This window comes from Leucoraja erinacea, unplaced genomic scaffold, assembly GCF_028641065.1.
Source record: "Leucoraja erinacea ecotype New England unplaced genomic scaffold, Leri_hhj_1 Leri_1033S, whole genome shotgun sequence".
NCBI classification, from domain to species: Eukaryota; Metazoa; Chordata; class Chondrichthyes; order Rajiformes; family Rajidae; genus Leucoraja; species Leucoraja erinaceus.
In genome coordinates this window covers 26,219-50,204 of record NW_026575268.1, presented here as the reverse complement: position 1 = coordinate 50,204, position 23,986 = coordinate 26,219, and the positions used below count along the sequence as shown (strand labels likewise).

At 49.7% G+C, this 23,986-nt stretch overlaps 2 protein-coding genes across 2 annotated transcripts; both read left to right on the top strand.

The window, feature by feature from the left end:
• The first annotated feature begins 6,419 nt into the window (after window positions 1-6,419).
• On the top strand, window positions 6,420-7,817 carry LOC129715146 (histone H1-like). Its single transcript, XM_055665013.1, has one exon. It carries the CDS (start codon window positions 6,498-6,500, stop codon window positions 7,146-7,148), a length of 651 nt encoding a protein of 216 aa, XP_055520988.1. The 5' UTR covers window positions 6,420-6,497; the 3' UTR covers window positions 7,149-7,817.
• Window positions 7,818-7,835: 18 nt separating this feature from the next.
• Window positions 7,836-8,238, top strand: LOC129715149 (histone H4). The gene has a single exon (XM_055665016.1). It carries the CDS (start codon window positions 7,894-7,896, stop codon window positions 8,203-8,205), a length of 312 nt encoding a protein of 103 aa, XP_055520991.1. The 5' UTR covers window positions 7,836-7,893; the 3' UTR covers window positions 8,206-8,238.
• The last annotated feature ends 15,748 nt before the right edge of the window (window positions 8,239-23,986 follow it).

The window sequence follows — 23,986 nt, the reverse complement described above, 5'->3', positions numbered from 1 at the left end:
AAATAAATTGGATAGGTATATGGATGAGAAGGGAATGGAGGGTTATGGTATGAGTGCAGGCAGGTGGGACTAGGGGAAAATAATTGTTCGACACGGACTTGTAGGGCCGAGATGGCCTGTTTCCGTGCTGTAATTGTTATATGGTTATAAAGACAGTTCGGGAAAGGCAGGGAACTACAGACCAGTGAGCCTAATGTTAGTGGTGGGAAAGTTACTGGTGGGGATTATGAGTGGATCCACTTGCACTTGGGAAGGCATGGACTGAGGAGGAACAGTCATGATGGTTCTTTGCATGAGAAATCATGGCTCAAGAATTTGACTGAGTTTTTCGAAAAAGGTACCATGGAAATTGGCGAGGGAAGGGCAGTAGATGTTGCCACGTGGACTTCATCAAGGCCTTTGACATGGTCATGTATGGTACACAGGTCCAGAAGTTACACCATAAGGGATCCAGGGTGAGCTATTCAATCAATAGAAAACTGGCTATAGACGTGGTTGTGTCGAGCTGTTTTAGAGTTTGGCCTATGACCAGTGGTGTGCTGCAGGGATCAGTGCTGCATCCACTGTTGATTATCATCTACGTCCATGATTTGCATGAGTATGCGATTGCCTTGGTTGATGAATAATAAATTAGTGGTACAGTCGACTGTGAATAAGGTTATCTAAGATTGCCACAGGATTTAAATCAGCTGGGACAGAGGCCCAAGGAATGGCAGATGGAACTTAACTTGGACAAGTGCACAGTGGTTTATTTTGGCTGAACAGTAAATGTCACCAGACTGCAGGAGGGATGTGGTTTTGCTGGAGAGAGTACAAAGGAAATTCAGCAGGATGTTGCCTGGACTGGAGGACTTGAACCATGGGGGGAGCTTGGAGAGGCTGGTCTTGTTGTCCTTGCAGCGAAGGAGACTGAGGAATAACCTGATGGCTGTATGTATATGAGGTTATGAAACACATGGAAGGGTAAATAGTTCAATAGGTAAATAGTCAATATTGTTTTCCCATGGCCGGTGTTTCAAAAACATGAGGGTACAGGTTTGAGGTAAGGCACGTGGATTTTAAAGGAAATCTGAAGGTTTTGTTTACACAGGGATTGATTGATGCCTGAATCATGTGCCAGAGAAGGTGGACTCGGATACAGTCACCGTGTTTAAGAGACATTTAGACAGATGGATAACTAAGTAAGGCATAAAAGATGAAGTCCCAATGCTAGCAAATGGGATTAATATACATGGGCAAAAAGATCAGCATTAATGTGGTGGGCCAAAGGCTCCATTTATTGGCTGGATGACTGTCCATCTGAATATAAAATGATCATATTTGGTGGGGAAAAGAAGCAGATTCTCCAAACATATCACCAACTATTTGTCCTGGTACAACCACATTGTTACTGGGGCTAAGGTGCCACACCAGCGCCTCTACTTCTTCAGAATAACAAAGCATTTTAGCAGCTCTCCAGTGACTATCAATTTCTGCTTATGCACCACTATAGAAATCATTTATCCAGCAGCATCATAGCTTGCTGGTCTGTCCGATTCAGATTCAATTTAATTGTCATTGTCAGTGTACAGTACAGAGACAACGAAATGCATTTAGCATCTCCCTGGAAGAGCGACATAGCAAACGATTTGAATAAATAATAATAAGTGTCCGGGGGGGGGGGGGGTGATTGGCAGTCACGTAGGTACGTTGTTGAGTAGAGTGACAGCCGCCGGAAAGAAGCTGATCCTCGACCTGCTGGTTCGGCAACGGAGAGACCTGTAGCGCCTCCCGGATGGTAGGAGGGTAAACAGTCCATGGTTGGGGTGAGAGCAGTCCTTGGCGATGCTGAGCGCCCTCCGCAGACAGCGCTTGCTTTGGACAGACTCAATGGAGGGGAGCGAGGAACCGGTGATGCGTTGGGCAATTTTCACCACCTGCAATGCCTTCCGGTCGGAGACAGAGCAGTTGCCATACCATACTGTGATGCAGTTGGTAAGGATGCTCTCGATGGTGCAGCGGTAGAAGTTCACCAGGATCTGAGGAGACAGATGGACCTTCTTCAGTCTCCTCAGGAAGAAGAGACGCTGATGAGCCATCTTGATCAGAGTAGAGGTATTGTGGGTCCAAGAGAGGTCATCGGAGATGTTGACTCCCAGGAACCTGAAGCTAGAAACACGTTCCACCTCCGTCCCGTTAATGTGGATGGGGGTGTGCGTGCCGCCTCTGGACTTCCTGAAGTCTACAATGAGCTCCTTGGTCTTCTTGGAGTTAAGGGCCAGGTTGTTGTCAGCGCACCATGCTGCTAAGTGCTGGACCTCCTCCCTGTAAGCCAGCTCATCGTTGTTGCTGATGAGGCCAATCACCGTTGTATCATCTGCATACTTGATGATGGTGTTAGTACCATGTACAGGTGTGCAGTCATAGGTGAAGAGGGAGTAGAGGAGGGGGCTCAGCACACAGCCCTGTGGAACGCCGGTGTTTCAGGGTGAGGGTTGAAGAGGTGTGCTTGTCTAACCTCACAGACTGGGGTCTGTTGGTTAGAAAGTCCAGTATCCAGTTGCAGAGGGAGGGGTCGATGCCCAGGTTACCGAGTTTGGTGATCAGTTTTGATGGTATAATGGTGTTGAATGCTGAGCTGTAATCGATGAACAGCATTCTTACGTAAGTGTCTCTGTTGTCGAGGTGGGAGAGGGCGGAGTGAAGCGCCGTTGAGATGGCATCCTCCGTACTCCTGTTCTTGCGGTAGGCAAACTGATAGGGATCCAGTGTGGGGGGTAAGCAGCTTTTGAGGTGTGCCAGGACCAGCCTCTCGAAGCACTTGGTGATGATGGGGGTAAGTGCAACTGGGCGGAAGTCGTTGAGGCTTGCCGCAGTGGAGTGTTTTGGCACTGGCACGATGGAGGTGGTTTTAAGGCAAGTGGGGACAACTGCTTGGGCAAGTGACAGGTTGAAGATGTCAGTCCAGACGTCTGTCAGCTGCGCAGCACAGGCCCTGAGCAACGGCCCGGGGATGCCGTCAGGGCCAGCAGCCTTACGTGCATTAGTCCTACTCAGTGCCACGTACACGTCGTAGGGGGTGAGTGTGAGGGGTTGGTGATCGGCAGATAGCACAGCCTTGATGGCTGTCTCTAGATTGTCCCTGTCGAAGTGGCCATAGAAGTGATTAAGCTCCTCAAGGAAGGAGGCGTCGCTGGATGTGGGGGTGATGTTGGAGGGTCTGTAGTCCGTGATGGCCTGGATGCCTTGCCACATACGTCGGGAGTCGGAGTTGTTGTTGAAGTGCTCCTCAATCCTGAGCTTATGGCAGTGCTTGGCCTTCCTGATGCCCCTCTTCAGGTTAGCCCTGGATGAACTGTAGGCTCGAGCATCGCCTGACCTGAAAGCAGTGTCCCGTGCTTTCAGCAGTAGCCTGACCTCGCTGTTCATCCATGGCTTCTGATTCGGGTATATGGTCACCTGTTTGAGGGAGGTGACACTATTGATGGTGGAGTTTATAAAGTCCAGAACAGAGGATGTGTAGGAATCAATGTCCGTGTGAGAGTCAAGGGTGGCCTGGGCTGCAAACGCCTTCCAGTCAGTGTTTCCAAAACACTGCTGAAGTGTGAAGTCCGCTTCCTCTGACCAGACTTTAACTGTCCTCACAGTTGGTTTAACCCGTCTGATGAGTGGGGAGTACTTAGGGAGCAGGAACAATGAGACGTGATCAGACTGACCAAGGTGGGGGAGGGGGATGGCTTTGTAAGCTTCAGCCATGTTGGTGTAGACTTTGTCCAGTGTCTTGTCTACTCTAGTGGGGAAGGATACATGTTGGTGGAATTTGGGGAGTACTGTCTTCAGGTTGGAGTGATTGAAGTCACCCGCAACAATGAAGGCTGCCTCGGGGTTGTGCATCTGTTGTTTGCTAATGGCAGTATGCAGCTCCGGCATCGCAAAAAATGCAAAGAGTTGTTGAAACGGTCCAGTCCAACACAAACCAGCCTGCTCCATCAACTTAATCTACAGCTCTACAGCTCATGCTACCTCAGGAAAGCACCCAACATAATCCAAAAACCACTCACAACCTGGTCATTCTATTTCCTCTCTTCTGCTGTCAGGTAGAAAATATGACAGTTTCAAATCACGTAACAACAGATTCAAGAACAGCTATTTGCCCGCTGTTATCAGACTGTTGACACCTTTCATATGTTTCCAATCTTCCAATTCACCTCGGTGTGGCCCCTTGCACTTAATTTTATTTTTGCACTAATGTACTGTATGAGTGAACGATCTCCCAGCATTACATGCAAAATAAACTTTGTCACTGTACATTGCTACATTTGACAATAATAAATCTACTCCAAAAACCAAGAGATGACAAAGGCCTGAGGTTCACACAGATCTTGGGGTTCTGGTGCATGATTCTCGCATGCAGACGCAGACAGAATTAGTGAACTTAACAGGTTACCTGATGTAAGGGAGTGAGGTTGCAGAAGGCTGTATGTATAACAGGTAGGTGATTTCAACTTCCATTACACTGACTGGGTCTGCCATAGATTCGAGGCTATGTGGACGGGGTGGAATTTGTTAAATACCTCCAGGAACCATTTCTCAAGTAATACAGTGTATGTGGAAGGGCCTGACCAAAGATCTTAGAGCGAAGCAAGATAGGTTACTCTCACGCAAACGTGAGGTACGCTCATGGGCGGTTTCATGGGTGATTACAGGACACATTTTAGCAAGCTGACTCCGCCATCTTGTTCCGCCATTTTGCTCCGCTTTCTTGCTCCCGCCTTCTTGCTTCCGGCCAAAGATTGGATCCGCAGCGGGGAGAAGGAGTGCAAGGCCCGGGGCAGCGGGGAGAGAGAGTGCGGGGCCCGGGGCAGCGGGGAGAAGGAGTGCGGGGAGAGAGAGTGCGGGGCAGCAGGGGAGAAGGAGTGCGGGGCCCGGGGCAGCGGGGAGAGAGTGTGCGGGGCCCGGGGCAGCGGGGAGAGAGAGTGCCCCAAGACAATGTTTCTTATTTACAATGTTTCTTATTTAATGTCCCTTGTCTAGTCTGAAATAAAGTTCATTATTGGTTTAGAAGAAATATAATTGTGTGTGTTATATACATTTATATAATTTTCATGTATGTGTGTTTATAAACATTTTATTCCTTAACAAGAATCAACAGAATTATGAACTAATTGAATCATGAATCTAACCCTATAATCACGCACAAAAAGTCCCCCCCTGTCAATCACCCTGCGAGTCGGGTCGGTTCCGGTTACTACAAAATCAACTCAAACACTGCTTGTGAGCCATTTAAAAAGAAATGATTTAAAAAACATTAAAAAAGACAATGACCAGAATCAAATTTTATTCTTGACAAGAAGTTTGAACTGACAGATTTATGAATCTGACCCACACAAACTGTTGCCCCGCAACATTGATTACAGTGCGAGTCGGGTCGGGTTAGGTAGGCTCAGGTTGCTAAAATGGGCGTGGAAAAATGCCCATGATCCCCTCCATAGCGTACTACACGTCAGTCCATTGCATTTAGCAGCAGTAGCCTATCTTGCTCCGCTATAAGATCTTTGGGCCTGACAGAGAGGAGGCGACACTGGGCCTCCTATTGGTAAATCAGGCAGACCAAGTGACTGAAGTGTCAGTGGGGAGCCAGTGACCATAATTATATCAGTTTTAATAAAAAACATGTAAATAAATTATATTTCAGACATACAGTGAATTGATACCACAACTGGAGTCTGTGTCGGGTGTTGAACTGTTTAAAATAGAGGGTCGCTCATGTATGAAAGAGACGAATCCGATTCCAGGGATCAGAGACTCTGAGGAGCGGCGGAGTCAGCGAGTTTAACAGTTACTGAGCTGGGAAACTACACGTAACCCCCGAGAATCCACAGCACGGGTCGATCGTCGAGGTAATTCCACCCTGGGAACTGTGCAACGGGCCACCTGTCTGAGCTGTGAATGTGTAGATGTGAACATTGTGTCAGAGAGTGTGTTGAAGGGGCGGGCGGCTCAGACTGATGTCAATGTGTTTGTGGGTCCGAACACTTTGCCGGATTTCCCAGCCCCACTGGTAAAAAATGTAAAGCTATCAGTGGCACGCGATCGCCCCACTTCCCAGCTCAGTCCTGAAGTTGGAATTAACCGGATAGTTTACGTTGGTTTCGATATTTCTGACGATAAGCAGCGAGCATGTCAGCGATCGGGGCAGAGAACGCCCTCAGTGCAGCAGTGAAACCGGGCGAAATGGAAAGCGCTGCCTTTAATTCCTATCAAATCTACTGGACAATAAACATTCCGGTCTCAGAGATGTACCGAGGTAATTTAGGTCTCCGAGCTATCTGATTTTAATTGGAATCGGAGAGTTTTTGAGGACAGAGAAACACAGCGAGGCGCAGGGGCCGTGATCTGAGAGCAGGATGTCTCCGCCCCGTCCGCTCGCTGCCTTTAAGTTGCGCTGTGCCGCCGCCTCTCGCTTCATTTCTCACTCAGTCCTGAGTGTCAGAGAGAGTTTGTGCTGAGTCACCGACATGACCGAGACCGCAGCCGCTGAAGCGGCTCCTCAAGCCGTCCCCGCCGCCCAAACCAAGGCTCCCAAGAAGAAGAAAGCGCCCGCCCGGAAGAAGGCAGCCGGTCCGAAGCTGGGCGACCAGATCGACAACATTGTGGCGGATTGCCACGATCGCCGAGGGATGTCTTTCTATGCGATAAAGAAGGGACTGGCCGCCAAGGGTGTGGATGTGGAGAAGTGCCGCCACCTGATCAAGACGGGCATCAAGAGGAAATTAGCAAACGGTTCCCTGGTTCAGCTCAAGGGCGTGGGCGCCTCGGGTTCTTTCAAGACCGGTCAGGGAGAAGGCGCCGTGAAGTCGGCAAAGAAAGCGGTTCCTGCAGCCAAAACATCCAAGAACAAGAAATCAACGTCCAGGAAAACCCCGACCAAGAAATTACTGGCAAAAAAATCTACCACCAAAAGATCATCGAAACCTCCCGCCAAGAAAGTTGTGGCCAAGAAACCAGCGCTTAAACAAATGGCGGCGAAGAAATCATCGCCCAAGAAGGCGGCGCCGAAAAAACAAAAAAAGGCCCTAGTCAAAAAGGCGAAGGCGGCCAAGAAGCCGGTAAAAGGCCAGGCGAAGACCAAATCGGCGAAACCCAAGAGGGCAATGACCAAAAAGTGAATTATAAAGCGCACATTGTAAACACCTGAACCCAACGGCTCTTCTCAGAGCCACCCACATCTCTCAGGAAAGAGCTGATCCAGACTCAAGCGATCCCTGTCCCAAGACAAGCTCAGTGCCAGTGGGGACTCGTTTAAATTACCGGGGGTTCCTTGTAACTCGCTGACATTCGCTGCACCCCCCACCCCTCCCCCCGGTATCCAGTATATGGAATACAACTAAATGGTATGTCCGGGCTAAACCTCACTCGGACTGGGCATACGTTTGGCTTCAAGCTGAGTTCAAAGCCGTTTCCTTGTCAGTGAGACAATAACACTGACAAAATCCCCGCCTCAGAGCCCATGCATCAACTCAGTAATATTGCCAACTCAACCGTGTTAAAAGCTGCTGAACGCTGTGGGGTGGGCGATATCGGCAGAGGGAACGGGCTCCGGGGATGAACCGGAAGGAGACAAATTAATTTGACAGCGGTAATATCACTGACTGACTTTTACCACGGAATGTCTGTCTGAAAGTTTGGCCGGAGCGCTAAATTTCGGGTGGTTTGTGGGCAAACCGTTTGAAAAATGTTTTCAGGAATCTGGGGCGTGGAGCTGGAATATGAGAGGAAGCTGTCTGTCACTTTGTCTCCTCCTCTCCCCGCCTCTCACTCTCTGCGTATCTCGGGCAGGTCGGGGCGCTGCGTATAAAAAGAGACAGCACCAGTTAGATTATCACTGAGCAGCGACTCGAGTGAAACAGCATCATGTCTGGTCGAGGGAAAGGAGGCAAAGGATTAGGCAAAGGCGGAGCAAAGCGGCACCGCAAAGTGCTTCGCGATAACATCCAGGGCATCACCAAGCCAGCTATCCGCCGCCTGGCTCGGCGTGGTGGGGTCAAGCGGATCTCGGGTCTGATCTACGAGGAGACCCGCGGGGTGTTGAAGGTTTTCCTGGAGAATGTGATCAGGGACGCGGTCACCTACACCGAGCACGCCAAGCGCAAGACGGTCACTGCCATGGATGTGGTGTACGCTCTGAAACGACAGGGCCGCACTCTCTACGGCTTCGGCGGCTAAATAACTACCCCCTTTATTCCAACACAAAACAAAGGCTCTTCTAAGAGCCGCCCACAGCCTCACAGAAAGAGCCGAGTCTAGGTCATTCGAGTAGATGCAGATTGAAATGTGTTTTATTAAACTGGTTATTCCACCACTGAACATAACAGTTTTTAACTTTATCTCCGCGGTCATTAGAATGCAAAGCCGACAGTAAAAGATCATAAACAAGACAAGGCGATGTCAGTTTCCCTTTTACCGATATACCTCATGATTAATGCAGCAACAGGAGGGTCAACTCCAAACCGTTCCCTGGGTAACAGTCGCTTATTTCCAGTCACGAGCAGAGCTGAATTCCGTCTGCACAGGGATCCGGTCTGTAAATCCGCGCCGCATATTCAGTCATGATTTAAGCGAGAAGTTAAAGTGGATTTGATATTAAGTTCACAGAAACTGAATTCAATTTGAAATTCAACCCACAACCAATAATACTGCAGTCCGTGCTCTCTGGTTGGCCGAGCTTCCCCCCACCCCACCCGGCCGGCCTCAGACCTTCTGAAACAGCCGCCTGGTGCTGACAAACCTGCAGCCACTCGCAGGGATGGGACACCGTGAGTGACATCTCTGCTCCATCCATTCAGAGACTGTGGGCCGGCCCTTCACCAACGCTTTAAAAGCGGGTCCCAGAGCCGGCTCCGTCATTCAGTCCCTGTATTTCACACTGTGCTCCCACTGTTGAAGGAGAATGGCCCGGACCAAGCAGACAGCGCGTAAATCGACCGGAGGGAAAGCTCCTCGCAAACAGCTGGCGACCAAAGCGGCGCGGAAGAGCGCTCCAGCCACGGGCGGAGTGAAGAAGCCTCATCGCTACAGGCCCGGCACCGTGGCTCTGAGGGAGATCCGGCGCTACCAGAAATCCACCGAGTTGCTCATCCGCAAACTGCCCTTCCAGCGCCTGGTGCGGGAGATCGCTCAGGACTTCAAGACAGACCTGCGCTTCCAGAGCTCGGCCGTCATGGCCCTGCAGGAGGCCAGCGAGGCTTACCTGGTGGGGCTCTTTGAGGACACCAACCTGTGCGCAATCCACGCCAAGCGAGTCACCATCATGCCCAAAGACATCCAGCTGGCCCGCCGTATCCGCGGGGAGCGCGCCTAAACTCCACCTCTCCACCAACAACAAACGGCTCTTTTAAGAGCCACTAATCCGGCAGAAGAAAGAGCTGGGGCTTTCTAATGTCCTTTTACATCAATGTTCTCTTCTTTCTGCGGGGTTTTATCTGAATTGATGCCGCAGAGACTGCTGCTGAGTGGAGTCTGACTTCAGTCATTCAAGTGTAACTGGTTTCGATGTAAATGCCAACACGGCTCATAATGGTGTGTACACGACCAGCCCCTGTTCGCTCTGCGCCCCCTTTTCTCACGCGCTCCGGGTTCAAGGACAACAAACGCCTTTATTACGCACTTTCCACGCGCGCACCTCAGTCGCTGATCAGTCCTTCCACAGACACTGAGTTACACCATCTCCATAATGATCGGCGGGCGGCGCGACTCACCTGTCGACCACACCCTGTCTGTCTTTTTTTTATTTTTTGTCTAGTTAAATGTAGTTCGTATTTTTAATAGTGTTTTTAACTGTATATGTGGGGGGAGGGGGAAACTTAAAACAAATCTCTTCCCTGCACGGGAGACCCGACCTTTTCCCTGTCGGGTCTCCGTTGTAGTTGGGGCCGAGCACCGTGGAGCGGCCTCCAGCCGGAACATAGAAGCATAGAAATTAGGTGCAGGAGTAGGCCATTCGGCCCTTCGAGCCTGCACCGCCATTCAATATGATCATGTCTGATCATCCAACTCAGTATCCTGTACCTGCCTTCTCTCCATACCCCCTGATCCCCTTAGCCACAAGGGCCACATCTAACTCCCTCTTAAATATAGCCAATCAACTGGCCTCAACTACCCTCTGTGGCAGAGAGTTCCAGAGATTCACCACTCTCTGCGTGAAAAAAGTTCTTCTCATCTCGGTTTTAAAGGATTTCCCCTTTATCCTTAAGCTGTGACCCCTTGTCCTGGACTTCCCTAACCGGGAACAATCTTCCTGCATCTAGCCTGTCCAACCCCTTAAGAATTTTGTAAGTTTCTATAAGATCCCCTCTCAATCTTCTAAATTCTAGAGAGTATAAACCAAGTCTATCCAGTCTTTCTTCATAAGACAGTCCTGACATCCCAGGAGCAGTCTGGTGAACCGTCTCTGCACTCCCTCTATGGCAATAATGTCCTTCCTCAGATTTGGAGACCAAAACTGTACGCAATACTCCAGGTGTGGTCTCACCAAGACCCTGTACAACTGCAGTAGAACCTCTCTGCTCCTATACTCAAATCCTTTTGCAATGAAAGCTAACATACCATTCGCTTTCTTTACTGCCTGCTGCACCTGCATGCCTACCTTCAATGACTGGTGTACCATGACACCCAGGTCTCGCTGCATCTCCCCCTTTCCCAATCGGCCACCATTTAGATAATAGTCTGCTTTCCTATTTTTGCCACCAAAATGGATAACCTCACATTTATCCACATTATACTGCATCTGCCAAACATTTGCCCACTCACCCAGCCTATCCAAGTCACCCTGCAGTCTCCTAGCATCCTCCTCACAGCTAACACTGCCCCCCAGCTTAGTGTCATCTGCAAACTTGGAGATATTGCCTTCAATTCCCTCATCCAGATCATTAATATATATTGTAAATAGCTGGGGTCCCAGTACTGAGCCTTGGGGTACCCCACTAGTCACTGCCTGCCATTGTGAAAAGGACCCGTTTACTCCTACTCTTTGCTTCCTGTTTGCCAGCCAGTTCTCTATCCACATCAATACTGAACCCCCAATGCCTTGTGCTTGAACCTGCGGAGCAGAGGACTTACCATCCGGCCGACCTCGGAGCGTGGGGAGCGGTGGTGACTCGCTGCTGCGGCCCGACTCTGGATCTCGGAGGCTCCAGCAATGCAGCTTCTGTGGACTGTCGGGATATCGGGAGCTCGCGGGTCCGGGTGGAGACCGCTTTCCGGAGCTCCCGCAACGCAACTTCTCCAGCCCGTGTCGCGGGGTTGGAACGGGGCCGTACATCGCCCGGCGCGGCTTGATGGCCGCGGGATATTCCAGCGCCCGCCGGGGGCTCCAACTTTGTGACATTTAGACCGGGAGCGGGGCCGTACATCGCCCGGCACGGCCTAAAATGGCCGTGGGACTTATCATCGCCCGCCTGGGGCTTCGACATCGGGAGAAAAATGGAGAACAGGGGAGAGAAAAGACTTTGCCTTCCATCACAGTGAGGAGGAGGTTCACTGTGATGGATGTTTCTGTAAATTGAATTGTGTGTATGTCTGTAGGAAATTGTCTTTGTTTGTATGGCTGTGGAAACGGAGTTTCGTTTGAGCCTCACTGAGGTTCAATTGACATGTAATAAATATTGTATTGTATTGTATTGATGAGGCCGGTTGGAGGGACAAAGGCAGCGGAGCTCTGCTCTATAATCTTTGGTCGGAATGGGACGGCTGCGCGTTATAATGTGCTATCGTTCCACTCTCCCTCTCCCCCTTCTCCCTCCCCCCTTCTCCCTCTCTCCTTCTCCCTCTTCTCTCTTCTCCTCTCTCCCCTCCTCTCGATCTCTCGCTCTTCTCTCGATCTCTCTCTCTCTCTCTCTTCTCGATCTCTCCCTCCCTTCCCTCTCTCCCTCCCTTCCATCTCTCCCTCCCTTACCTCTTTGTGAGAGTAATGGTCTTTGTAAGAAGATTTTAATAAGCTCTTCTACATTTAAGGTAAATTGACATATTAGAGGCCAAAAGCATTTTCAATATACAGGTCTCTCCACACAACTGAAAACAATTGCATTTAAGTTTTTAAATCTCTCCCTGCACTGGAGACCCGATCTTTCTCGTCGGGTTTCCGTTGTCGTTGGGGCCGCAACGAGGAGCGGCCTCCAACAGAAAGAAGCCGGGGACTCTGGTGCTACGACTCACCGTCGCCGTCGCGGGGCTGGCCGAGTCCGGAGCGGGTGGAGCGGTGGAGGAGCGCTGCTGCTGCTGCTGCTACCGGAGAGTCGGAGGCTGCAACGGCAGGTCTGTGGATGGCGGCACCGGTAGCCCGCGGCTCCCTAGAGGGAGACCGCTTTTCAGGGCTCTCGCAACGGCGACTTCCCCCGCCCGAGTTGCGGGGTTGAAGAGCTCCTGGAGCGGGGCCTAACATCACTGCCCCGCGCGGCTTGGAATGGCCGCGGGACTCTGCGAACGCACACAGGGGCTCTAACACCAAGACCCGGTGTGCGACCTCGCACCACCCGGCGTGGCTTTAATGGCCGCGGGACAATCGCCATCGCCAGCCGGGGGCTTTGACTTTGACTCTGACATCGGGGGGGGGAGAGTGCAGTGGAGAGATAAGTTTATTAGGCCTTCCATCACAGCGATGTGATGGATGTTTATGTAAATTATGTTGTGTCTTGGGTTTATGTGTTTGTAATGTATGGCTGCAGAAACGGCATTTCGTTTGGACCTCAAGGGGTCCAAATGACAATTAAATGTATCTTGTATCTTCTTGTAAGTGATATATCATCCATTGTTCAGGCAAGTAGCACTAGGTTACAATAAACTTCCTACATATTCCAGGAATGCATCTCATAAAAATGGGAGAGGCTTAAATGCATTGTAAAATCATAAATCCATGTTGACTTGGACTAATCCTTTTACTGCTATCCAAATGCCCCATTATTACACCTTTAATAATTGACTCCAGCATCTTTCACACCACCAAAGTCGGGCTAACTGGTCTGTAATTCCCCGTTTTCTCTCTCGCTCCTTTCTTGAAAAGTGGCATAGCATTAGCTATCCTCCAATCCACAGGAACTGATCGTAAATCTATTGATCGTTGGAAAATAATAGAAACATAGAAATTAGGTGTAGGAGTAGGCCATTCGGCCCTTCGAGCCTGCACCGCCATTCAATATGATCATGGCTGCTGCACCTGCATGCCTGCCTTCAATGACTGGTGTACCATGACACCCAGGTCTCGCTGCATCTCCCCCTTTCCCAATCGGCCACCATTTAGATAATAGTCTGCTTTCCCGTTTTTTGCCACCAAAATGGATAACCTCACATTTATCCACAATATACTGCATCTGCCAAACATTTGCCCACTCACCCAGCCTATCCAAGTCACCTTGCAGTCTCCTAGCATCCTCCTCACACCTAACACTGCCCCCCAGCTTAGTGTCATCCGCAAACTTGGAGATATTGCCTTCAATTCCCTCATCCAGATTATTAATATATATTGTAAATATCTGGGGTCCCAGTACTGAGCCCTGCGGTACCCCACTAGTCACTGCCTGCCATTGTGAAAAGGACCCGTTTACTCCTACTCTTTGCTTCCTGTTTGCCAGCCAGTTCTCTATCCACATCAATACTGAACTCCCAATGCCGTGTGCTTTAGGTTTGTATACTAATCTCTTATGTGGGACCTTGTTGAAAGCCTTCTGGAAGTCCAGATACACCACATCCACTGGTTCTCCCCTATCCACGCTACTAGTTACATCCTCGAAAAATTCTATAAGATTCGTCAGACATGATTTACCTTTCGTAAATCCATGCTGACTTTGTCCAATGATTTCACCACTTTCCAAATGTGTTGCTATCCCATCTTTAATAACTGACTCTAGCAGTTTCCCCACTACCGATGTTAGACTAACTGGTCTGTAATTCCCCGTTTTCTCCCTCCCTCCCTTCTTAAAACGTGGGGTTACGTTTGCTACCCGCCAATCCTCTGGAACTACTCCAGAATCTAAAGAGTTTTGAAAGATTATTACTAATGCATCCACTATTTCTGGAGCTACTTCCTTAAGTACTCTGGGATGCAGCCTATCTGGCCCTGGGGATTTATCGGCCTTTAATCCATTCAATTTACCCAACACCACTTCCCGACTAACCTGGATTTCACTCAATTCCTCCAACTCCTTTGACCCGAGGGCCCCTGCTATTTCCGGCAGATTATTTATGTCTTCCTTAGTGAAGACGGAACCAAAGTAGTTATTCAATTGGTCCGCCATATCCTGGTTCCCCATGATCAACTCACCTGTTTCTGACTGCAAGGGACATACATTTGTTGTAACTAATCTCTTTCTTTTTACATATCTATAAAAACTTTTGCAGTCAGTTTTTATGTTCCCTGCCAGTTTTCTTTCATAATCCATTTTTCCTTTCCTAATCAAGCCCTTCGTCCTCCTCTGCTGGTCTCTGAGAACCAAGGGAATTGTTTACAAACCCCATATTGGAGCTGACACTGACAGGTGATTGGGTCATCTTCTCTTCATCCCAGTGGTGTACAAGAAGCGCCTGGTGAGTAGATGGGTGCCTTGTTTTTTTTTTTAAATAACCAAGCTTAGATTAGGAGAAGGTTTCCCCCCTTAAGATAATGAAGGAGGACAATGTTTCCTAGGTTTTCTGAAAGGCAATACATGTACACGTTTGATCAACTTCATCAATTCTTTGATAAGCAACATGTATTGTCATTCATGAGGCAGCAGTGGGTGTACTCAGCAGGCATTTGATGAGATGCCAGATCAAAGGTTATTGTGGAAAATAAAAGTTCAGAGATTGGGAGATAACGTGGGTGTGAACAGAAGCGAGTGGACATGAATTAATCTTTCTCTGGTTGCCCACTGACATTAGTGGTATGTCACAGTGATTAATGCCCAGGCCCAAACTTCTTACAATTAATGTGAATGACTTCTCTGACAACCAAAGTTTTGATAACTGAATTACTGATAATATAAAGAGAGTTAGGAAAGTACTTTGTGAAGGGTACATAAGGAGGATACAATGATCTATATAGACTATAGATAGTCCCTCAAGATGGCGCCGGTGTGTGTGGCTGCCCGTCTGTTGCTCTCACTGTTTTTGGTGTTTTCCCTTGGCACTATACAGTTAAAGTCTCTGCTGGTGTACGATCGTCAATCTCTCTTAGATCTTTAACATAATGTCGGTGCGTTTGATTATCGCGGACATAATACCTTGCCCCCGTTCCTTTCGGGAATCTCGGGAATCCCGACTCACCTGGACTGGGCCTTGCCCCGAAGGAAGCGTCGCCGTCGCCGTGAAAAACGCAGCGGTCAACTGGTGAGGTTTAAATTGGGCGCGCCCGGACGTGGGCTTCTCCTCCGGGGCCATGGGCGTCAGCAGCTCCTTTGTCAGCGACATCTTCGTGGGCATTGCCTCCGGGGTCTCCAACCTGGTGCTCTTCAGCTGCCACCGGACCATCTCCTCCCGGGAGATCCAGAGCGCTGTCTGCCTGCTGCAGCCCGGAGAACTGGCCGGACACGCCGCCTCGGAGGGGACCACCAGGTGTGCCGGCTCCTGCGGGTTGATCTTTTCTCCCCCTCCCCCCCTTCGTACGATCAGAGGTTGCGGCGGGACCGGCCTCGCCCCCCCTACCCTCCTCGGCCCCGCCATCACGGGGTGAATCTCCGGAACCTGCGGACACTGCTCCGGGCTCCCCGACCCGCCGACCTACAGAGTCCATCCCCTTCTAGGATTGGTTTGGTGAACGCCAGATCACTGGCAACAAAACTTTTATCCTGAGGGATTTCTTCTGCTCCCGTGGCCTGGATTTCCTCTGTGACAGAGACTTGGATCGGTCCTGGTGAGTGCAGCGCTCTTATTGAACTTTTACCGGCTGGCTGTTCTTATTTCAACTCGCCGCGGATGTCGGGCCGTGGAGGAGGAACAGCGGCTATTTATAAAAATAACTTTAAATGTAAGCAGTGCGCTATGTCATCCTCGTTCTCCAGCTTCGAAGCTACTTTATTTGAGGTGGGTTGTTCCGACCCAGTGCTTTGCGCTGTCATCTACCGACCCCCCAAATATCATAAGGACTTTGTGAATGACTTCTCTGGTTTTCTGGCTGGGATTATGCCCAACTATGATCGTGTCCTTATGGTTGGGGACTTTAACATCCATGTGTGCTGTCCTGATAAGCCGTTGGTGAAGGACTTTTTAAGCCTTATTGACTCTTTTAATTTTGTGCAGTGTGTGTCTGGCCCCACACACGAACATGGACATACACTAGACCTTGTTCTCTCTCATGGCTTGTCTGTTACATTTGGAGATCTGTGATAGTGTGGTTTCTGATCATATGCCTGTATTATTTGATGTTAGTTTCACCTGTGCTGCTGTTAAACCTGGCGCTCCTGCTCGGTGCTGTCGGACTTTTAACCCTTTAGCTGCTGGCCAGTTCTCTGCTGCTTTCGAGCTGCTCTGTGCCCCCTCCGCTTCCACTTCTCTTGATACGGAGGAGATCAGTTCTTGGTTTCACTCCTCCTGCAGAACTATACTGGACTCTGTGGCTCCATTAAAAACTTTGCAGCCTAGAGCTAAACCCGAGCCCTGGTTCAGTGACGTAACTCGTACAGCTCGACGGGAGTGTCGCAAAGCTGAACGCAAGTGGAAGAAGGACAAGCTGCAGGTTTCATTTCAAATCCTAAAGGACTGTTGGCGTCATTACCAGAACACTGTTAAAGAGGCCAAAAGAGAATACCTGTCAAACATTATTGTGTCTAAGCGTCACGACCCACCTGTGCTATTTAAAATCATCGACTCTGTCCTTAATGCCCCACAGCCTGTCTGTCTGGAAGCATCGTCTGAAATGTGCAATGACTTCCTGCACTTTTTTATTAGTAAGGTTGTTTCCATAAGGGCTCTCATTTCAGCTCCTGCCTCTGACCCCTCTGTTTCTGTCCCATGCCTGGTGGTATTGGATAAATTAGTGCCTGTGACATTGTCGTGTTTAGAGGATGTGGTTAGCCATATTAAGCCATCGGGTTCCCCTTGTGATGCTGTCCCTCCTCATCTTTTTAAAGAGGTTTTCCCCAGTATAGGGCAGTCGGTTCTTGCCATTATCAACAGCAGCTTGTGTTCTGGGGTTGTCCCCGTAAGTTTTAAACATGCAGTAGTGCAACCACTATTTAAGAAACCTGGCCTGGATCAAACTGTTCTGGCCAATTTTAGACCGATCTCCAAGTTGCCTTTTATTTCTAAAATTCTGGAGAAAGTTGTTTATGCTCAGCTAAAACTTTTCTTGGACGAGCATAATATTCGGGAGGTTTTCCAGTCTGGGTTTAAAACTATGCATAGCACAGAGTCAGCATTGCTAAGGGTTTTTAATGACATCCTCCTAGCTAATGATTCTGGTGATTATGTGGTTCTTGTCCTGCTGGACCTATCTGCCGCCTTTGATACAGTGGACCATGGTATCTTAATATCTCGGTTACAGCATCTAGTGGGCATTTGTGGCAGTGCCCTGGGATGGTTCAGGTCTTATCTGGCAGACAGAACTATGTGTGTAAGCCTTGCTGGTTTTGAATCCTCCTCCGCTCCTCTGTCATATGGGGTTCCACAGGGCTCAATTTTAGGGCCCCTGCTTTTCTCACTGTACTTACTTCCTCTGGGTTCCATTCTTAGAAAGCATGGCATCTCTTTTCATTGTTATGCTGATGATGGCCAACTATATATGCCGCTGAGGTAGGAAGATGCCTTTTCTGTCAAATCACTTCTGTCTTGTCTTGAGGACATTAAGTCCTGGATGGCCCTAAACTTTCTAGGATTTAATGAAAAGAAGACAGAGGTGATATTGTTTAGTCCCAATGGCTGCCGTGAACCTCCCCCTGTTGACTTCGGTCCCCTGGCACGGTATGTGAAGCCAACAGTTTTGGACCTGGGTTTTAGGGTGGACAGTGATTTTAAATTAGATCATCAAATAGGCGCGGTGGTAAAGTCCAGCTTCTTTCACCTAAGGCAGCTGGCAAAGGTGAAGCCCATTCTTGAGCGGCAGCATTTTGAAACAGTAATCCATGCCTTTATCACATCTAGGCTGGATTACTGTAACGCACTCTATTTTGGAGTTGCTCGATCTTCCCTGGCTCGTCTCCAGTTGGTTCAAAATGCTCCTGCTTGCCTTTTAACTGGAACTCGAAAGAGGGAGCACATAACGCCAATTCTGGCCTCCCTCCAATGGTGTACCTCCAGCTCCCGGTGTACTTTCTAGTTCATTTTAAAATTATTTTATTTGTTTTTAAATCTTTAAATGGGCTTGCCCCGCCTTACCTCTCTGAGCTGCTTCATCCATACGCTCCTGCCCGGTGCCTCAGGTCAGCTGATCAGCTGCTCCTGGAGGTACCGAGGTCTAAGCGGAAGCTCAGAGGGGATAGAGCCTTCTCTGTTGCTGCTCCGGCGCTATGGAACACTCTGCCGTTGCACATCAGACAGGCTCCCTCACTGTCCATCTTCAAAACCAGTATTAAAATTTATATTCCTTGGCTTTTGACCCTGCTTGAGACTTTGCTCCTGTTTTAGTGCTTTTAATGTTTTTAATTTTATTTTTTACTCTCTCTTTTAATGTTTTTATTGTCGTGTAATAATTTTTTGTCCATGATTAGTCATGTACAGCACTTTGTTGCAACAGAGGTTGTTTTTAAAGTGTTCTATAAATAAAGTTATTATTATTGTTATTATTATTATTATATATGTGTCAGGTAAATGGGCAGAGATCTGGCATATTTTATCATCCCCACGTCCCCTTCACTACGTACTTCCTACTTTGTACCATCCGTAAATTCAGTAATCCAACCTTCATTCTTCAGTGAAGTAATTGAGAGGAATTGCAAGAGGTTTGAGCCCAGACATTGATATATTTCCGTTGGAACATGGGTAGAGCATTGGCAGATGGAATGAAGTCCTGACAAATGCATTTTAGGATGTAAAATAAAGATGGGTCATTGGCAGGATGCTAAGTTATGTTGATGCATAGACAGACCGAGGGGTTAAAATCCAAAGTTCCTTGAAAATTCCAATGTATTAGATAGGCTGATGAAGAGCCGTGCCGCCTACCTCTCCGGTAGGCGGCGCGGCTCTGGCCAGCAGCGGCCTCTGCAGCCTGTCCGCGTTTTTGTTATTTTTTGTCTGTGTTTCTGTGTAGTTTTTTGTTATTTTATGTTTGGGGTGTGTGTTGGGGGGTATGGGGGTGCCATGGGAGGGGGGGGGGGAAACTTTTGAATCTCTCCCTGCACTGGAGACCCGACCTTTTCTCGTCGGGTCTCAGGTGTCGTTGAGGCCGCAACGAGGAGCGGCCTCCAACGGGAAGAAGCCGGGGACTCTGGTGCCGACACACCGTTGCCGTCGCGGAGCTGGCCGAGACCGGAGCGGGTGGAGCGATGGAGGAGCGCTGCCGCTGCCGCTGCTGCTGCCGCTGCTGCTGCCGCCGCCGCTGCTGCTGCTGAGTCGGAGGCTGCTACTGCGGGTTTGCGGACGGCTCGGACGACCCCGCGCGGCTCCCTGGAGGGAGACTGCTTTTCGGGGCTCCTGCAACGGTGAATTCTCCCGCCCCAGTTGCGGGGTCGAAGAGCTCCTGGAGCGGGGCCTAACACCATTGCCCCGCGCGGCTGGAACGGCCGCGGGACTCTGTGAGCACACACCGGGGGCTCCAACACCAAGACCCGGTGTGCGACCTCGCACCACCCGGCGTGGCTTCAATGGCCGCGGGACAATCGCCATCGCCAGCCGGGGGCTTTGACTTTGACTCTGACATCGGGGGGGGAGAGTGCAGTGGAGAGATAAGTTTTTTTGGCCTTCCATCACAGTTATGTGATGGATGTTTATGTTAAATGTAATTATGTTGTGTCTGGGGTCTATTTGTGTGTAATGTATGGCTGCAGAAACGGCATTTCGTTTGGACCTCCAGGGGTCCAAATGACAATTAAATTGACTCTTGACTCTCTTGACTCTTGATATGGCATCCCTGCCTTCCTATGTCATGGCATAGAATATAATGGATAGGATGTTATGCAGCAACTTTACAAAACACTAGTTAATCCACATTTGGAGTATTTGTGCCATTCTGCCTCTCTTCTCCATCTGTGGCACGAGAAAGGATGTGGTTGTACTGGAGAGAGGACATTCCCCACAATCTGGCATGGACTGGAGAACCTTATCTATGAGGAATTATTGGAGCCGCTGGTCTTGTTTTCCCTGCAGTGAAGGAGATTGATTACTAACCAGATAAAAGTATATAAACCAATGAGAGGCAATGACAGGGTAGAACATCAAAATCTATTTCCCATGCCAGGTGTGTCAAAAACAAGAGAGCAGAGGTTTTCTAGACAGGGAAAGGTTGACATTTGAATCATGGCACCAGAGAGGTTGTGGAATCAGGCACGGTCTGCACGTTGAAGAGGCATTTAGACAGGCAGTCTGAAGAAGGGTCTCGACCCAAAACATCACCCATTCCTTCGCTCCATAGATTCTGACACACCCGCTGAGTTTCTCCAGCTTTTTGTCTACCTTAGACAGATAGTTAAATAGGCAAGACCTATTTTTTTAATTTTTTTTATAAATTCAATTCTACTTTAATGTCATCGCACAAATACAAGTATGAGTACAACAAAATGCAGTTTTGCGTCAGTCCGTAGTAGTTGTACATAAAGGAAAAAAAATAAAAAATAGAAAGAGAGAAGATACAGAATAATCAAGAAATACAGAATAATTAAACAATGGGGACGGAGGGACCAGAGAAATCTATCGGCGGGACTCCGAGTTCAGCAATGTGATTGTATTGTTGTAGAAGCTGTTCCTCATCCTACTAGTACGTGATCTGAGGCTCCTGTACCGCCTCCCTGATGGGAGGAGGGCAAACAGTCCATGGTTGGGGTGTGAGGGGTCTTTGATGATCTTCCCAGCCCGTCTCAGACACCGTTTTCGGTGGAGGGCATCCATGGCAGGGAGCGGGGCACCGATGATGTGCTGCGCGGTTTTCACCACCCGTTGTAGTGCCTTCCTGTCCGCAGCAGTGCAGCTGCTGTACCATACCGTGAAGCAGGTGGTCAGGATACTCTCTATGGTACAGCGGTAAAAGTTGGTCAGGATCCGGGGGGACAGGTGGGCTTTCTTGAGCCTCCTCAGGAAGTAAAGGCGCTGCTGTGCCTTTTTGATCAGCTTGGAGGTGTTGAGGGACCAGGACAAATCCTCCGAGATATGTACTCCGAGGAATTTATAGCTGGAGACGCGCTCCACCTCAGTCCCGTTTATATGGATGGGGGTATGACTGCCTCCTCTGGTCTGCCTGAAGTCAACAATAATCTCCTTCGTCTTCTTGGAGTTGAGGACGAGGTTATTGTTGGCACACCAGGCTGTCAGGTGCTGGATCTCCTCCCTGTAGGCTGACTCATCGTTGTCGCTGATCAGTCCTACTACCGTGGTATCGTCAGCAAACTTAATAATGGCGTTGGATCCGTACTTTGGGATGCAGTCGTGGGTGAAGAGGGAGGAGAGGAGAGGGCTGAGCACACAGCCCTGTGGCACTCCGGTGTTCAGTGTTATAGTGGAGGAGGTGAGGTTATTGACCCTAACAGACTGTGGTCTGTTAGTGAGGAAGTCCAGTGTCCAGTTGCAGAGGGAGGTGGAGATGCCAAGTCCACTGAGTTTGGTGATCAAGCTGGCGGGGATGACGGTGTTAAAGGCAGAGCTGAAGTCAATGAACAGCAGCCTGATGTAGGAGTTGTTGTAGTCCAGGTGGGTCAGGGCAGAGTGTAGGGCCGCCGATATGGCGTCCTCTGTAGACCTGTTGGTCCGGTAGGCAAACTGGTGGGGGTCCAGTGGGGGGGGGAGGCAGGCTTTGAGGTGAGCCAAGATCAGCCGCTCAAAGCACTTTGCAATGACAGGGGTGAGTGCCACTGGGCGGAAATCGTTGAGACTCCCTGTAGCTGACTGTTTGGGCACTGGCACGATGGTTGATGTCTTGAGGCAAGTGGGGACAACACCCTGGGCCAGTGAGAGATTGAAAATGTCGGCGAGGACTGGGGATAGTTGTCCAGCACATGCCCTGAGCACCCGGCCAGGGATGCCATCGGGGCCGGCAGCTTTGCGCTCATTCACCTTGCTCAGTGCATCTTGTACAGCAGAGGTGGAGAGGCTGAGAGGTTGTTCATTCGGGGGTGGAGCAACTTTAATGGCTGGGGTTTTGTTGTCCCGGTCAAAGCGAGCATAGAAGTGGTTTAGCTCGTCAGGCAGGGTGGCGTTGTCTGGGGGAGGGGTGTTAACTTTCTGGTAATCGGCAAGGGATTTGATTCCTTGCCACATGCGCCTGGGGTCAGAGTTGTTGTGGAAATGCTCCTCAATCCGCCGTTTATGATTGAGTTTAGCAATCCTAATTCCCATTTTCAGATTGGCCCTGGATGAGCTGTATCCCTCAGCGTCGCCAGATCTGAAAGCGGCATCGCGAGCCTTCAGTAGGAGTCTGACCTCCCTGCTCATCCACGGCTTCTGGTTAGGGAAGGTCTTTATCTCCTTGTGGGTAGTGACATTATCGGTACAGAATTTTATATAGTCCAGAACTGTTGAGGTGTACGAGTTGATGTCCACTTGTGAATTGAAGGTGGACTGAGTAGCAAAGAGACTCCAGTCTGTCTGCTGAAACTGCTCCTGTAAGTCAGAGACAGCCCCCTCAGGCCAAACCTTCACTGTCCTCATGGTAGGTTTCACACGTCTGATCAGAGGTGTGTATTTGGGGAGCAGGAACAGGGAGAGGTGGTCAGACTGTCCAAGGTGGGGGAGGGGGAGGGCTTTGTAGGCTTCAGTAATATTAGTGTAAACTAAGTCCAGAACATTGTTTCCTCTGGTTGGGCAGGAAACATGCTGATGGAACCTGGGGAGTACAGTTTTAAGGTCGGAGTGGTTGAAATCACCCACAACAATAAATGCCCCCTCTGGGTGAGCAGATAGATGTTTGCTGATAGCAGCTTGCAGCTCTTCCATTGCTAGCCTGGCATTAGCGTCCGGGGGAACGTAGACTGCAGTGATAACAGTCGATGTGAATTCCCCTCTCCGTCCAGGGCACAGTCAGATGGGATTTATGTAGATGGGCAAAGATGTGGGGATGGACAGAGAGGGCTGAAGTTCCTATTTCTGGGCTGTAGCACTCTATCGCTCTGCAATTGTCCATTTTTGGAAAACGGAAGCATGTTGTCTGAATTGTGAGACATGACAGAGATCTGAGATTCAGACAGTTCTTGGGTTCCTGGTGCCTGATTTTCAACGGCTCATTCGCCAGGTACATAACCAATCTGGAAACCAAACAGAATGTTATCTGATGAAGGATCTCTGGCCTGAATCATTAACACCAAAGATCTTATAGCGAAGCAAGATGGGTTACTCTCACGCAAACGTGAGGTACGCTCATGGGCGGATTCCGGTTGTAGCTCCGACCCCGGCAACTCTACCCCTTGCTCCGCGAGGCGCTCCAAATCCCAGCGCGGGCCCGCAGCGGGGAGCCGGACGCTCCAGCTCCGCGAATGTCCGGCGGTCAGCGGCGTCGCAGCGCTGGGGGGCAGCGGGGAGAGAGAGTGCAATGCCTTACCGGGTCGCCGTGCGGCAAGCTCCGGAGCCTTACCTGCGGGTGGCCGACGACTCCAACATTCGCGGAGCGTCGCTGGATTTGGAGCGCGCAGCCAGAGAGTAGAGTTGCCGGGCGGGGTCCGAGCTCCAGACCGGCGCGAGCCCGCGGGGGACGGACGGAGCCCCCAGCTCCGCGAGTTTGGGAGTCGCCGACCAGGTAGGGGACTAAGAATTAAAGTTTCCCCCTTCACCCCTACTCCACCACCACCAGAGAGAGTTATTTACAATCCCTCCTTATTACTAACATTTATGCAATGTCCCTTGTCTAGTCTGAAATAAAGTTCATTATTGGATTAGAAGAGGCAGCTTGTGTGACTTTTATTCATTT

Coding starts and splice junctions, on each gene's coding strand:
- LOC129715146 (XM_055665013.1), top strand. CDS start 6,498: ATGACCGAGACCGCAGCCGCTGAAGCGGCTCCTCAAGCCGTCCCCGCC.
- LOC129715149 (XM_055665016.1), top strand. CDS start 7,894: ATGTCTGGTCGAGGGAAAGGAGGCAAAGGATTAGGCAAAGGCGGAGCA.